This window comes from Bombina bombina, chromosome 2 (genome assembly GCF_027579735.1).
Source record: "Bombina bombina isolate aBomBom1 chromosome 2, aBomBom1.pri, whole genome shotgun sequence".
Taxonomy (NCBI): Eukaryota; Metazoa; Chordata; class Amphibia; order Anura; family Bombinatoridae; genus Bombina; species Bombina bombina.
Genome location: NC_069500.1, coordinates 1,123,753,732 through 1,123,769,782, shown reverse-complemented (window position 1 = coordinate 1,123,769,782; position 16,051 = coordinate 1,123,753,732). Strand labels below are relative to the sequence as shown.

The 16,051-nt window shown below is 37.6% G+C and overlaps 1 protein-coding gene across 9 annotated transcripts in view; it reads right to left on the bottom strand.

Annotated features, from left to right (window-relative positions):
* RAPGEF2 (Rap guanine nucleotide exchange factor 2) overlaps window positions 1-16,051 on the bottom strand; it is a 652,959-nt gene that overhangs the window by 325,535 nt on the left and 311,373 nt on the right. For all 9 annotated transcript variants that reach the window (XM_053703785.1, XM_053703786.1, XM_053703787.1 and 6 more), the window contains exon 4: window positions 10,265-10,348. In XM_053703785.1, the coding sequence (XP_053559760.1) occupies window positions 10,265-10,348 (84 nt within the window). The remainder of the gene's footprint in view (window positions 1-10,264; window positions 10,349-16,051) is intronic.

The window sequence follows — 16,051 nt, the reverse complement described above, 5'->3', positions numbered from 1 at the left end:
CATGGACTCTTGCTAATTACATGAAAGAAATGAAAAACCAGTCTGGACCTGATCAAATCCCAGCAATGCTGTTGAAGCTCAGTGCGCCAGCAATTGCTAAGCCTGTCACAACCCTAATTAATGAATCCTTGATGTCTAGATATATACCCAAACTCTGGAAAACTGCAAGAGTAGTGCCTATTCATAAAAGTGGGGAGTTAACCTTGGTTTCTAACTATCGCCCTATATCATTGCTCCCAGTATTATCAAAAATCTTAGAAAAATGCGTCCATACGCAATTATGCGAATATTACCAACTTTCTAACTATCTGACCCCTGATCAATCAGGTTTTCGACCGAATCACTCCACTACAACTGCCCTCCTAAAAGTTTGCAACGACATCCAAACGGGCATGGAACAAGGAGACCTAACTGGAGCTATTTTCCTTGATTTCGCAAAGGCTTTTGACACAGTGGACCACAACATACCACTGCTCAAACTAAAAAACTCTGGTATTGCTGATCATCCATTAACCTGGTTTAGATCATATGTATCGGATCGATCACAATATGTCTCCATTTCTAACAGTGACTCCCTCCCTCTCCCAGTCACGTGTGGTGTTCCCCAAGGTTCCATTCTTGGCCCCCTACTATTCACATTATTTATAAATAATCTGCCTAATGTCTGCAAATCTTCAACTGTACACATGTACGCAGACAACACGGTAATCTATGCAAACAAATCTGATCTGCCACAGCTTGAAGCAGTGCTCCAAGACCAGTTCACAGAGGTAGAAAAGTGGATCTCAAAAAGCAAACTCTTCCTAAACACTGACAAAACTGTCACAATGATCTTTGGAACGGGTCCTAAATTACACAAATTACAAAATTCCCACCTACGCATCAAAACAAAAGCCAATTGCACGCTTACTGCAGTCCACTCTTTCAAATACTTGGGTATGTTGTTAGACCCTAATCTATCTTTTGGCCCCCATATAGAAAAACTTGCATCAAAACTTTATCCAAAATTAGGTGCCCTGTACAGAAACAAATCTTGCCTCAGCCTTACAGTAAAGGAAAAGATTGTACAGCAAATGCTGATGCCTATCATGGATTATGGGGACGTAGTATATGCACCTGCACCGCAAACTCACCTTAATAAACTTAATACATTGTATAACTCGTTCTGCCGCTTTGTGCTACAATGTAACTACAGGACCCACCATTGTGACATGCTAAAAGAACTAAACTGGCTGTCGCTGGAATCCAGACGCACCCTCCATCTTTCCTGCCTTGTGTTTAAGAGCCTTTCTGGGAAGCTCCCACCCTACCTGAGCAGAATGCTCTCCCCGGCTATTCCCACCTCCTATAACCTCCGATCCAGTACAAACACATTATTTAGCTTGCCTCAATACAAAAAGAAAGCAGCTCGATCCTCCTTTTCCTACAGAGCGCCACAGTTATGGAATGACCTCCCACACACTTTCAAACCTTCCCCAAGCCTAGTATCCTTTAAGAGATCCCTCTCTACATATCTCAAAACAGAATGCACCTGTCATGGTTTATTATATATTTCCTACCTGTTCTATGTAAAAATTTTGCATATATTGTGTATTATTATTGTTTTTTAATTTTATTGTACCCTACTGTATCAATGCAATGTTTTGTGGACCCAGGACATACTTGAAAACGAGAGAAATCTCAATGTATCCTTCCTGGTAAAATATTTAATAAATAAATAAAATTAATGGGTGGCTCATTCATTATTATTATCGGTTATTTGTAGAGCGCCAACATTTTGATTAAGTCAATTGTGCTCAGGAAGCAATCATGTCGTGTTAGCATGTACTTCATTAAAATGATGAAAAAAACTTATGAGTTTCAAAACCTCATGCATTAAACACATTTTAACAGGACAGTAAACCCCTTGTAATTACAACCTTTTCCGATTAACATATCAAAAATGTCAGAATGTTATTAGAACAGTTAATCAATTTGTTTTCAATGGTCCGACTCCACCAACCAGTTTCCTTATCTAGAGGAGCCAATCCAGAATTGTGTCTGGAGATGACAGCCTTTGCCATGGTCATTGTATTAACAAAAGCTCCATTGTTGAGAAATATGGCATGGCTAGGCGTGTGATGCCTGTTATGTGTACTTTCAGTTTTCGGGAGTGGAAAATCCACAATTTCATACTTAAATTATAGGAAAAAGGAGCAAAATAAATAATGAATTTATATTTCAAAGTTGGTTTGCTATTCAAATACAACAGAAAATACAATATAATTGCATAATCAACAAGTGAATAACAAAACAATGCAATTACACTTTCTCTGAATTCTAAATGAGCAGTAGATTTTTCCTGACAAATTTTAAATTTTATTTCATGTTGCCGCCCCTGTATCATGTGACAGGCATCAGCAAATCACAGACGTATTCATGCAATGTGAACTCTTGCACATGCTCATTAGGAGCTGATGGCGCAGAAAGTGTACATAAAAAAATATTTGAGCACAATTTGATAATGGACTACTTGCTCTATCTGTATCATTAAAGTTTAATTTTGATTGGTGTCCAAAGCCTTTTATATTACAATCTCAAAGTTCTTACCACCCCTTTAAGCCTTCTCTCAGTTGTATTTAGTTTTATTTTTAGTAGGTTAATATTAAAGGGACACTCAATTCAAAATTAAACTTTCATGATTCAAATAGCGCATGTAATTTTAAACAACTTTCCAAATGTACTTCCATTAACAAAATGCGCACCATTTTTTTTATATTTACACTTTTTGAGTCAGCAGCCCCTACTGAGCATGTGAAAAAAATCAAAGAATATACATTTATGCATTTGTGATTGGCTGATGGCTACATGGTGCAAGGGGAGTGGAAATAGACATAACTGAAATTGGTCAGACATTTGTTGATTATGCAAATCTACTGTATTTACTGGTCCTTTAAAGGGATACTAAACCCAATTTTTTTCTTTCATGATTCAGATAGAGCATGATATTTTAAGCACCTTTCTAATTTACTCCTATTATCAATTTTTCTTTGTTCTCATGCTATCTTAATTTGAAAAAGCAGTACTGTAAGCTTTAGAGCCGGACCGTTTTTTGTTCAGCACCTGGATATCACTTGCTGATTTGTGGCTAAATGTGGCAAACCAATCAGCAAGCTCTACCAAGGTGCTGAACTAAAAATGGGCCGGCTCCTAACCTTTTATTACTGCTTTTTTAAATCAAGATAACATGAGAACAAAGAAAAAATTATAATAGGAGTAAATTAGAAAGTTGCTTAAAATTGCATACTCTATCTGAATCACGAAAGAAAAAATGTGGGGTTAGTATCCCTTTAATACTGAAGCCTCCTAATAACTCCATGATTCATTTTCTCCAGTGGGAATGTTTACTATTAGCTATTTACAAAATTTGTGAGAAAGCAATATGGTTCTGGAACAGTTTGTTTTCTGTGTCACATCAAACTTAATTTGCAATTAAATAAGACCAGCCTAAAATATACAGGGGTAAGTGGAGTTCAAACATTTCCATTAGTCAAGGTGTTTGAACTTCAGCACAAAAAAAAAAAAGGAAATTTATGCTTACCTGATAAATTGATTTCTTCTACGATACGACGAGTCCACGGATTCATCCTTACTTGTGGGATATTATCCTCCTGCTAACAGGAAGTGACAAAGAGCACCACAGCAGAACTGTATATATAGCTCCTCCCTTCTCTCCACCCCCAGTCATTCGACCGAAGGTATAGGAAGAGAAAGGAAAAGCTAAAAGGTGCAGAGGTGACTGAAGTTTTGAAAATAAAATAAATTCTGTCTTAAAAAGACAGGGCGGGCCGTGGACTCGTCGTATCGTAGAAGAAATCAATTTATCAGGTAAGCATAAATTTCCTTTTTTTCTACAAGATACGACGAGTCCACGGATTCATCCTCACTTGTGGGATACAATACCCAAGCAACAGGACACGGATGAACGGGAGGGACAAGACAGATACCTAAACGGAAGGCACCACTGCTTGAAGAACCTAAAATAAGAATCCTAAAAATAGCCTCCACTGCTTGAAGAACCTAAAATAAGAATCCTAAAAATAGCCTCCGAAGAAGCAAAAGTATAAAATTTGTAAAATTTGTAAAAAGTATGAAGGGAGGACGAATTCGCAGCCTTACAAATCTGTTCAACAGAAGCATCGTTTTTAGCCACCGCTCTAGTAGAATGAGCCGTAATTTTTTCAGGAGGCTGCTGTCCAGCAGTCTTGTATGCCAGGCGGATGATGCTTTTCAGCCAAAAAGAAAGAGAGGTAGCCGTAGCTTTTTGACCCCTACGCTTTCCAGAATAAACAATGAATAGAGAAGATGTTTGGCAGAAATCCTTGGTCGCTTGTAAGTAAAACTTCAAGGCACGAACCACGTCCAAGTTATGTAACAGACGTTCCTTCTTAGACGAAGGATTAGAACACGAAGAAGGAACAACAATTTCCTGATTAATATTCTTATTTGAAACAACCTTAGGAAGGAATCCAGGTTTCGTACGCAAAACCACCTTATCAGAATGGAATATAAGATAAGGCGAATCACACTGTAATGCAGAAAGCTCAGAAACTCTTCGAGCAGAAGAGATAGCAACTAAGAACAAAACTTTCCAAGATAAAAGCTTAATATCTATGGAATGCATGGGTTCAAATGGAACCCCTTGAAGAACATTGAGAACTAAATTCAAACTCCATTGCGGAGCAATAGGTTTAAATACAGGCTTGATTCTGATTAAAGCCTGACAAAAAGACTGAACGTCTGGGACATCCGCCAGACGCTTGTATAGTAAAATTGACAAAGCAGAAATTTGTCCCTTTAAGGAACTAGCTGAAAATCCCTTCTCCAATCCTTCTTGGAGAAAGTACAAAATCCTAGGAATCCTAACCCTACTCCATGAGTAGCCCTTGGATTCGCACCAATAAAGATATTTACGCCATATCTTTCTAGTGATACGCTTTCGAGCCTGAATCAAAGTATCAATGACCGACTCAGAGAATCCCCGCTTAGATAAAATCAAGCGTTCAATCTCCAGGCAGTCAGCTGCAGAGAATTTAGATTTGGATGTTGGAACGGACCTTGAATGAGAAGGTCCCGTCTCAATGGAAGTTTCCACGGTGGCAGAGAGTACATGTCCACTAGATCTGCATACCAAGTCCTGCGTGGCCATGTAGGCGCTATTAGAATTACCGAAGCTCTCTCCTGTTTGATTCTTGCAATCACACGAGGCAGGAGAGGAAATGGTGGAAACACATAAGCCAGGTTGAATGACCAAGGTACTGCTAGAGCATCTATCAGTACAGCTTGGGGATCCCTTGACCTGGACCCGTAACGAGGAAGTTTGACATTCTAATGAGATGCCATCAGATCCAATTCCGGTGTGCCCCATTGATAAATCAATGATGCAAACACCTCTGGATGGAGTTCCCACTCCCCCGGATGAAAAGTCTGACGACTCAGAAAATCCGCTTCCCAGTTCTCTACTCCTGGGATATAGATTGCTGATAGATGGCAAGAGTGAGCCTCCGCCCATCGGATTATCTTCGAAACCTCTATCATCGCTAGAGAACTCCTTGTTCCCCCTTGATGATTGATATATGCTACAGTTGTGATATTGTCCGACTGGAATCTTATGAATTTGGCCAAAGCCAACTGAGGCCACGCCTGAAGCACATTGAATATTGCTCTCATTTCCAGAATATTGATTGGCAGTAGAGACTCCACCTGAGTCCAAACACCCTGAGCCCTCAGGGAATTCCAGACTGCACCCCAGCCCAAGAGACTGACATCCGTCGTCACTATTACCCATGCTGGCCTGCGGAAGCACATTCTGTAAAGTCTCCATCTTGAACGATGGGACTTTGAGAAATTTGTTTAGACATTTGAGATCTAAAATCGGTCTGAAAGTTCCCTCTTTTTTGGGAACCACAAACAGATTTGAGTAAAACCCCTGTCCCTGTTCTAGTTTTGGAACTGGGCAAATTACTCCCATGGTATAGAGGTCTTTTACACAGCGTAAGAACGCCTCTCTTTTTGTCTGGTCTACAGACAAACGTGAAAGATGAAATCTCCCTCTTGGGAGCAAATCCTTGAATTCCAGCTGATATCCCTGGGTCACAATTTCCAATGCCCAAGGATCCTGAACATCCCTTGCCCAAAGCCTGAGCAAAAAGAGAAAGTCTGCCCCCTACTAAATCCGGTCCCGGATCGGGGGCTGCCCCTTCATGCTGTCTTGGTAGCAGCAGTGGGCTTCTTGGCTTGTTTATTTTTATTCCAGGCCTGGTTAGGTCTCCTGACTGACTTGGATTGAGCAAAATCTCCTTCCTGCTTTGTGGAGGAAGAGGAAGCAGAGGGTACTCCTTTAAAGTTTCAAAAGGAACGAAAATTACTTTGTTTACCGTTAATGAAAAAACTTAAACAAACCCCTGCACCTCGCCACAGCTCTTCTGTGGTGCCTACCTGCCCCCAGGGATCTGACAAACTGATCAATATCACTCCGGTAGACAATCACTCAGTTTGGGCCCAACCGAAGCTGAAGTTTGCTGTCCTTCTTGACAAACTAACTGCGCATCTGAGGCGCGAAAATTAGGCCCCGCCCATCATGTACGATGTACTCTCAGCCTAAACAACCACATGTAAAGCGGTGTAAAACTAGCCATGTGGATAAGCATTCATAAAATGTATGATTAACGCCATGTGAACCCCCAGCAAAATGTACAACAACCAGCTATATAAACGTTTTGCAATAAAAACCGTTAAAGGGACACTGTACCCAAATTTTTTCTTTCATGATTTAGATAGAGCATGACATTTTAAGCAACTTTCTAATTTACTCCTATTATCAATTTTTCTTTATTCTCTTGGTATCTTTATTTTAAATGCAAGAATGTAAGTTTAGATGCCGGACCATTTTTGGTGAACAACCTGGGTTGTCCTTGCTGATTGGTGGATAAATTCACCCACCAATAAAAAAGTGCTGTCCAGAGTTCTGAACCCCAAAAAAAGCTTAGATGCCTTCTTTTTCGAATAAAGATAGCAAGAAAACGAAGAAAAATTGATAATAGGAGTAAATTAGAAAGTTGCTTAAAATTGCATGCTCTATCTGAATCACAAAAGAAAACATTTGGGTACAGTGTCCCTTTAAACTGCCCCAGTGTCTTAAACATGCTGCCATAATTTCTTGCTGCATTTAGCCCTGATAAAAAATAAATACACAGGATTTCAGTAATACCCTTTCTTATGTCTATAGGATTACTGCTTACCCCTTCCCTCTTTGGGAACTATGTCAGCCAGTTCTGATATATCACTGTCTCCTCAGAAATAAATGACTGAACATACCTCAATGCTTGTAGCATGAAAACGTTCCCCACACTGAAGATTTCTCTAGTATTCCTCAGCCATTCTGTGGGAACCCACATAGATCTTAGTGACAACTGCTAAGATCATCAACCTCAGGGCAGAAATCTTCTTCTATATGCTGCCTGAGGAAATTAGTACTCACCGGTACCATTTAAAATAAAAAAACTTCTTGATTGAAGAAACTAAAAACTAGCATTTTAACACCTCTTTCACTTTACCTCTTCCTATTACTAGTATAGGCAAAGAGAATGACTGGGGGTGGAGAGAAGGGAGGAGCTATATATTCAGCTCTATTGTGGTGCTCTTTGCCACTTCCTGTTAGCAGGAGGATAATATCCCACAAGTAAGGATGAATCCGTGGACTCGTCATATCTTGTAGAAGAAATAGGTAGTAGAACATGCAGAATAGTAATACAGGTATACCTCACTTTACAGCGCTTCGCTGATACAGCGCTTTGTGGAGCTGAAGTTCAACCTCCAAATATTTGAAACAGTGCTGTAATCTTCGTGAGATTGCGAGAAAAGTGACTGGCACCATTTTGTTATGCACAGTTCACTTTGTTTACAGCATTACAGTGTAATCTGTGTCTTAGTATTATAGTCTGGCAAATTTTACTACAGTAATTGTCACTATTTTACAGGTACAGTATTTATTGAATACTGTGTTGAGCTAGTGTTAAACTAAACATAGCAATATTGCACCTCTAATATATATTAGTTTAAACATGTTTTTAAGGTTTTTAAACACACTGGCAAGTGAAAAGATAGCTAAAACTGCCTTGTTTCACTTTAAGGCGGTTTTAACTTTACAGCGGGGCTCCGGTCCCTAACCCGCTGTATGAGCAGGGTATACCTGTATCAAGGCTCCATCAACAAAAGAACTAAAAATAACAAAAGGAATTTTGAGAATGTGAAGAAGAATAAATTACAGCATTCAAATATATATCAACAGCACCACAAACACTGGGCAGCCAGATACATGAAACATTTAACAGTATAAATTAAGCTAATTGCTAAAGACCAACAATAGGTTTGTTTTTCAAAAGACTCAAAAGGAAGATGTCAAATGTGTTTAAATAGCACAGCTCAGGGTTGGGACATTAAGTTCTGCACTGGGGAAAGTCAACCAGGTCTAAACACTATAAGGTGTCTACTGCATGCTTTCAGGGGCACACCAAGGGACATTTTATTAGCCAGAATATCTCTCTATTTCCCTTAATAAGGTTTTGCATTTGTAAAAGGTAAATGAGTCTGCATTACCACTGCACATGCTTCTATTAATCACTTACTAATATGCAACATTTGTCAGTGTATATGTGCACACCGGTCATCTCCCCTGCAGTAAACACATGCACAAAACATTTGTATATTACTGGCCAGAGAGTCACCTGCATTCAACCTTGTCGTTGGCTACTTACTTGGCAACATACTGGCAAGTAAAGATACAGTGTACTGAAAATAGGGTTCCCCTTAATGTGTTTCCAAATGACTTGTTATATCAGCTTCAGGATTTAAAATGTATGGGGAGGCACTCTTTTAGCTTTATTTTGCATGTGAAATAGCAGTTTCTGCTATTTAAAACGACAACCCAATTAAATGGGCTCAGCTTCAAGGAAGAATAGACATCAATAAGTTATATCTATATATTAAAAAAAAAAAAAACCTTAGCTTATCTCTATACACAGTGAGATGAATGCTTAGAGAGAACAAAGGAAAATGGAAATTGTAATTCCTCTTTGACCTACCCCCACTGAGAGTGTAATTTGTTCTAAACCTCCTTGCTTGCACAGCTCTTCTTTAAAGGGACAGTCAACACCAGATTTTTTGTTGTTTAAAAAGATAGATAATCCCTTTATTACCCATTTCCCAGTATTTCATAACCAACACAGTTATAATAATACACTTTTTACCTCTGTGATTACCTTGTATCTAAGCCTCTGCAAACTGCCTTATGTCCTTATTTCAGTTCTTTTGACAGACTTGCATTTTAGCCAATCAGTGCTCACTCCAGGGTAACTTCACGTGCATGAGCTCAATGTTATCTTTATGAAACACATAAAATAACGCCCTCTAGTGGTGAAAAACGGTCAAAATGCTTTTAGATTAGAGGCGACCTTAAAGGGACACTGAATCCAATTTTTTTCTTTCGTGATTCAGATAGAGCATGCAATTTTAAGCAACTTTCTAATTTAATCCTATTATCAATTTTTCTTCGTTCTCTTGATATCTTTATTTGAAAAATAAAGTCCAAACCCTTGGACAGCACTTGTTTATTGGTGGATGAATTTATCCACCAATCAGCAAGAACAACCCAAAATGGGCCGGCATTGCTTTTAAAATAAAGATACCAAGAGAATGAAAAACATTTGATAATAGGAGTAAATTAGAAAGTTGCTTAAAATTGCATGCTCTATCTGAATCACAAAAAGAAAACATTTGGTTTCAGTGTCCCTTTAAAGGTCTAAAAAATTTGCATATGCACCTCCTAGGTTTAGCTTTCAACTAAGAATACCAAGAGAACAAAGCAAAATTGGTGATAAAAGTAAATTGGAAAGTTATTTAAAATTACTATCTGAATCATGATTATTATTATTATTTTTGACTTGACTGTCCCTTTAAATAGAAAACAGGTGGAGATACAACAGGCAAACACATTTATTTCAAATTACAAAATAAAGGTAAAGGAGGTATTCGAAAACCATCTGATGCACCACATCATTTAAAATAGATCACTGAGAACACATTAACAAGGGAGAGAACACTTCTGAGACTAAAAGAGGTGAATTTAAAATAACCTGTCTAGCATAGGCTAAATGATAGATGGAATAGAATGTATCCCTTTAAACTAATAATGCTTTAACGCCTCAGCCACAATAAAATAAATTACCTGCTCCGTGGAAGAAACATGGACTCCTTGATAAACACGGACCCAGACAAAAGAATATACCAGCAGGTTCCAACGTCATCAGGACTGGAATGAGAGAACATGTGGTTAACGAAGAATGAAACAACCGGAAAAGACATTAAACATATACAGGTGGCAAAAGAATAATGCATGAAATAAACATTTTATTCACGTGGCACAAAATGAAGCAGCGTGTTATATAAACAATAAACTATTCACTAACGTAGTTAAAGCTATAAGTAGAATTTCCTTATTGGAAAGAGTTTGGGTTTTCAAAAACAAAACTGTGAAATGTAACTCCAATGTGCACAGGTAATTAAGGGTATTTCTTCTATGTTCCTGGGTTTTAGATATCTGTGTCTTTGATAAACAATATTATATTATGCTTCTGCAACCCCCTACATCATACACCTGCAGCAATCTAGTGAAGGTCAATTTTGATTAATTAGTGCCCGGTTTTTAATAATCCTATTAAAAACAAGGGCACTTTAATTAATCAAAATCGACAATTCACTGATTTTTTAAAAAACGTACCTTTTAATCCTGGCAGCCGCTCCAGCACTTCCTCCGCCCGTCGCAAGCTGTCTTCGCGGGTCCAAAATGACGAATCTGGCTTCCTCCAATCACGGCGTTGCATTAGTCCAAGATTCCCCCGGGGGGGTGGGGGGAGGCGGGGAGCCGTGATTGGAGGAAGCCAGATTCGTCATTTCTGACGTCTGCAGAGGCTTCCGACCGCAGGGGGAATCGCTGGAGCGGCTGCCAGGATTAAAAGGTAAGTTTTTGAAGAAAACAGTGAAATGTCAATTTTGATAAATTAAAGTGCCCTTGTTTTTAATAGGATTATTAAAAACCCGGGCACTAATTCATCAAAATTGACCTTCACTTTAAAAGTACTGCCCAAGAGTAGAAAAGCACAATCGGTCCCGAGTGGAAATGGCTATGAGCTCCAAAATATCTATTGGGTGACAGAACAACTGAAGAGACAAACTCTCTAGAGCAGTGGTTGCCAACCGCGGTCCTCAAGAACCCCCAACAGTCCTGGTTTTCATTATAGCTAAACCAGTGCACAGGTGAAGTAATCAGCTGATCTGTAACCAACCTGCTCTCATCCATCAGCTGATTATTTCACCTGTGCACTGGTTCAGCTATAATGAAAACCAGGACTGTTGGGGGTCCTTGAGGACCGCGGTTGGCAACCACTGCTCTAGAGCACTGATCAGATCACATTTTAACAAAAAGTGTATGTGCTGGGATGAGTGACAAAAACCATCCACTGGAATACCTACTTTCTATACAACTAACAGTTGCAACGGTAAAACCAAGCAAAATAAATCACTTCCTGAGTGACAGCCATAACATGTTGAAAAAACAGAGGTGATTAAGGAATTTGAGAATCATGAAATCCAGACCTTGGCAGTGTTTATGCCTGTGAACGAATATCTGTATTTTTTTTTTTTACTTGATAATTACCAGTAAACATAAGCTATTTGATGGAACAAGGGAACGTAAAAAAAAAAAAAAAGTAGTGTTCAGACTGACTCCTTGGCCAACAAAACCTTTACAAGGAGGTTGTCCAGATAAGGGGTCAACTTATTTTTTGGAATCTGATCTGAGTTACAAGGACTTTGGTAAATTGGAATGGGCCACAAGAACTGTCAGGGGAAGTGTTCCACAAAAAACCTTAGTTAAATCATGTGTGTAATGAGAATACTTTAGATTAATTTACCTTCAGCTGGTACATCACTATGGAAACTATACACTAGCAAATTCTGCAAAAGAAAAATATGCACTTAAGATTTATTTAGCAAATGAATAGCAAAATGATCTACTGAAGAGGATACATAGCTAAAGTTTTAAGAACATGATCATCATATAGTGGCCATAAAAAAGAGAAATAAATAACCGCACTTTATAACCACCAACATATCCAATCTGAAAGAAACTCACAGCCTTAAAAAGAAAAAAAGAAAAAAAAAGAAATGATATTCATGGGAGGGTGGACCTGCAATGATCTATTTAAAAAATAAAATCAGAGAGAAAAATCTAATATGATTGGGTGGGCTGCATGACTTGCTCACCATTAACTACAAGCTGATTGGTGAAGGTCCCTAGCAGTAGTGCTCATGCTGTAGTCAGAACGCATCACATTCTTTTCCATAATGTGATTCAAGAAAAAGTTCCAGGCTAGAGCAAAATGTCAGCCCAGCTTAAAGGGACACTCAACACAAATTTTTTCTTTCGTGATTTAAAGCATGCAATTTTAAGCAAATTTCTAATTTACTCATATTATCACATTTTCTTCATTCTCTTGGTATCTTTATTTAAAAGCAGGAATGTAAGTTTAGATGCCGGACCATTTTTGGTGAACAACCTGGGTTGTTCTTGCTGATTGGTGGATAAATTCACCCACCAATAAACAAGTGCTGTCCAGGGTTCTGAACCAAAAATGGCTGGCTCCTTAGCGTAGATGGTTTCTTTTTCAAATAAAGATAGTAAGAGAATGAAGAAAAATTGATAATAGGAGTAAATTAGAAAGTTGCGCAAAATTGCATGATCGATGCAAAAAATTGGGTCAAGAGTCCCTTTGACTCACTCAAAATAAAAAGAAACAGAACTAATGCTGAGAGGGTGGGAAAGGCGCCACAAACACTTGAGACATTTCTACCTATTACAAGAAGAAACAGGACTATATCCTCACCAGTACAAGTGTGAGAGACAGAAAAAGCAGGAATATCATTGCCTTGCACTAGGATAGAATCTCATCTAGCCATTGCATTAGAAAACACCAGCAGCAGCATGGGTATTCCATCAAATCTTAAAAAATGTCATCTGTGATTTTCAATTAATGAATATTGGAAATATGTTAACTTATACTGAATCACTCCCAATACAGCAGGAAATGATCAGAAAACTCAATATATTGATAGTCCAATGTTATTCTTTCTAAGTATAATATAATGATCTTTTTTTTTAAGATAATTCATTGCTAAAAATATCAGAAAAAAAGTCTCTGCTGAATACCTGTCTAATGCCCTCAGCTTTTGTTAGTGCATCTGCACTCACTAATCCACACCACTTCATAGAAAATATCTCCCCAAGATCTGTAAACAACAAGTCTTGATTTACTGCAGTGCAGAACTGGCACCCGGCCAGAGCAAGTTTGCCAACTGCCTGCTTAATAGAAGGTAAAATACACCTTTGGGGAGAGAGAAAAGCAATATAGCAGCTCTTTCACAGAAACCCTTTGCATTATTAAATACGGTGCTGGATGAATGTCACTGTCTTCTGCAGACAAGTTCATCTGACAACGCACGCACGCTCTGACACTTCTCTTATGTCACTCACATTTTACTCATGTTTATTCAGAAACGGTTTGGTTTAATACTTTTTTTTTGACAAATGGTTTAAGAGACCTGCAAGATAAGCTTAGCATAGGAAGTTCATTAACAAGGACAGATGCACAACAAAATGTAAGGACATCAGATTATTTATTTATAAATCACCAACATATTTAAAGGGAACGTATACACTTATTTTCATATAACTTCATGTAACAGACACTACTATAAAAAATAAGATGCACAGATACTGATATAAAAATCCAGCATAAAACTGTTTAAAAACTTACTTAGAAGCTCTCAGTTTAGCTCTGTTGAAAAGGTAGTTGAAAAGCCCACTGCAAGTGGGAAATAAGACACACACCCTCCCTTCATTTGCATATGAAAAGACCCTTTACACAAACAGGAGCAAGCTGGAGTAGGTATACGTCGGTATTCTCCTAAAACTTTAGGGCTTGGTTAGGAGTCTGAAAATCAGAGCAATGTTTCTTAAAAATAAGCAAAAAAAAAAAAAATAAGCAAAACTATACATTTAAAAAAAAACAAAAAAAAACTTTATGGGCTATATAAATAAATCTACAAAACATGTATACAAAGAAAAAATGTGTATAATGTCCCTTTAATAAGCAGTAATTAATTGGTAATATAGAAGATGTTAGTTTGTATATCTGTGGAGTCTGACGAGCTTTAAAATAGAACAGGGCATGAATTAGGTAAAATGTCAAATGAATCACTGACATGAACAGGAGATGAGGGGGTCAAGTAGCATAGAAGAAAAGGTAAGTTAGCAGAAGATTGGCTGAGGGTTTGCAAGACAATAAATAGCTGAATAAACTGTAAAGTTGATGTGGAGGAAGCCAGGAGTGGAGATAAATGAAATAAGAATTAACTTTGCAGTCTTGTGTGGAGGCCGCGTGCCAACAAAAATAACTATAGTAGTAAATTTAATGCCAAAAATATCTGGAAAAGCCCAAATAATCCTATTACAATTTAATTATCAAATACCAAGAGGAAAAAAATAAATAACAAAAACTGATAAACGTATTGTGACATTATACCTATCACTCACACTAAACATGTAGGCCTATGCGATTAAAACATTTCAGCTTGAGTTTTTAAGCCTATTTTACAAGGTGACCTCTGTGAGTTGCTGCATGACATGCAGTGATAGCTGAGAAGTGCGGTGTACAAGACATTTAACCATCAGTCAAAATCACCGATATAAAGTAGTTATTTTTCACATTACCTTTTTACTCTAATACTTACAATGTGAAACATGGTGTCTATGTGCCCAGTCAAGTCCTGCTTTTACACTTCGCTGTGTAAATATCAGACATTTGTTTTGTGTATATTATTTTTACCTAGCTCTAAAGATTTAGCAGTAGAATATTAACTCACAGAACACTTCCTTTTTATTTTTTCAATTACACTGGCATAACACGAAGGAACTCCCTTTATTCCACAAGGAGTTACAAGAAAATAACTGCTGCACTTTTTTTTTTCAACTGACAAAGCAAAAATAGTTACATGTTCATGTGCAAAACACTATTAAAGGGACACTGAACCCAAATTTTTTCTTTCGTGATTCATATAGAGCATGAAATTTTAAGCAACTTTCAAATTTACTCATATTATCAAATCTTCTTCATTCTCTTGGTATCTTTATTTGAAATGCAAGAATGTAAGTTTAGATGCCGACCCATTTTTGGTGAACAACCTGGGTTGTTCTTGCCGATTGGTGGATAAATTCATCCACCAATTAAAAAGTGCTGTCCAGAGTACTGAACTAATAAAAAATCTTAGATGCCTTCTTTTTCAAATAAAGATAGCAAGAGAACGAAGACAAATTGATAATAGGAGTAAATTAGAAAGTTGCTTAAAATTGCACGCTCTATCTGAATCACGAAAGAAAAAATTGGGTTCAGTGTCCCTTTAAGCACGGGCACGGCTACAAAGTTGAAGTGAAAATAATGGAACAGGTAAAATTTTAAGTATTTAAAAACAAACATTCTTAGCTACAATAAATGTAATTTTCCCCTCATGTACATACGATGACCAGAATCATGGCCCACGTTCCATGAAGTAATTCACGGATCAACAAAAACATGTCTTACTTGACCACATGATTTAAAAGGACCTGTATGCTTCTCCTTAATGCATAGTTAACCCCTTAAGGACCACAGCACTTTTCTGGCCGTTTGGTACTAGGGTTATTTTTACATTTCTGCAGTGTTTGTGTTTAGCTGTAATTTTCCTCTTACTCATTTACTGTACCCACACATATTATATACCGTTTTTCTCGACATTAAATTGACTTTCTAAAGTTACCATTGTATTCATAATATCTTATAATTTACTATAAAACATTTTATAAAATATGATGAAAAAATTAAAAAAAAAAAACACTTTTTCTAAATTTGACCCCCACAAT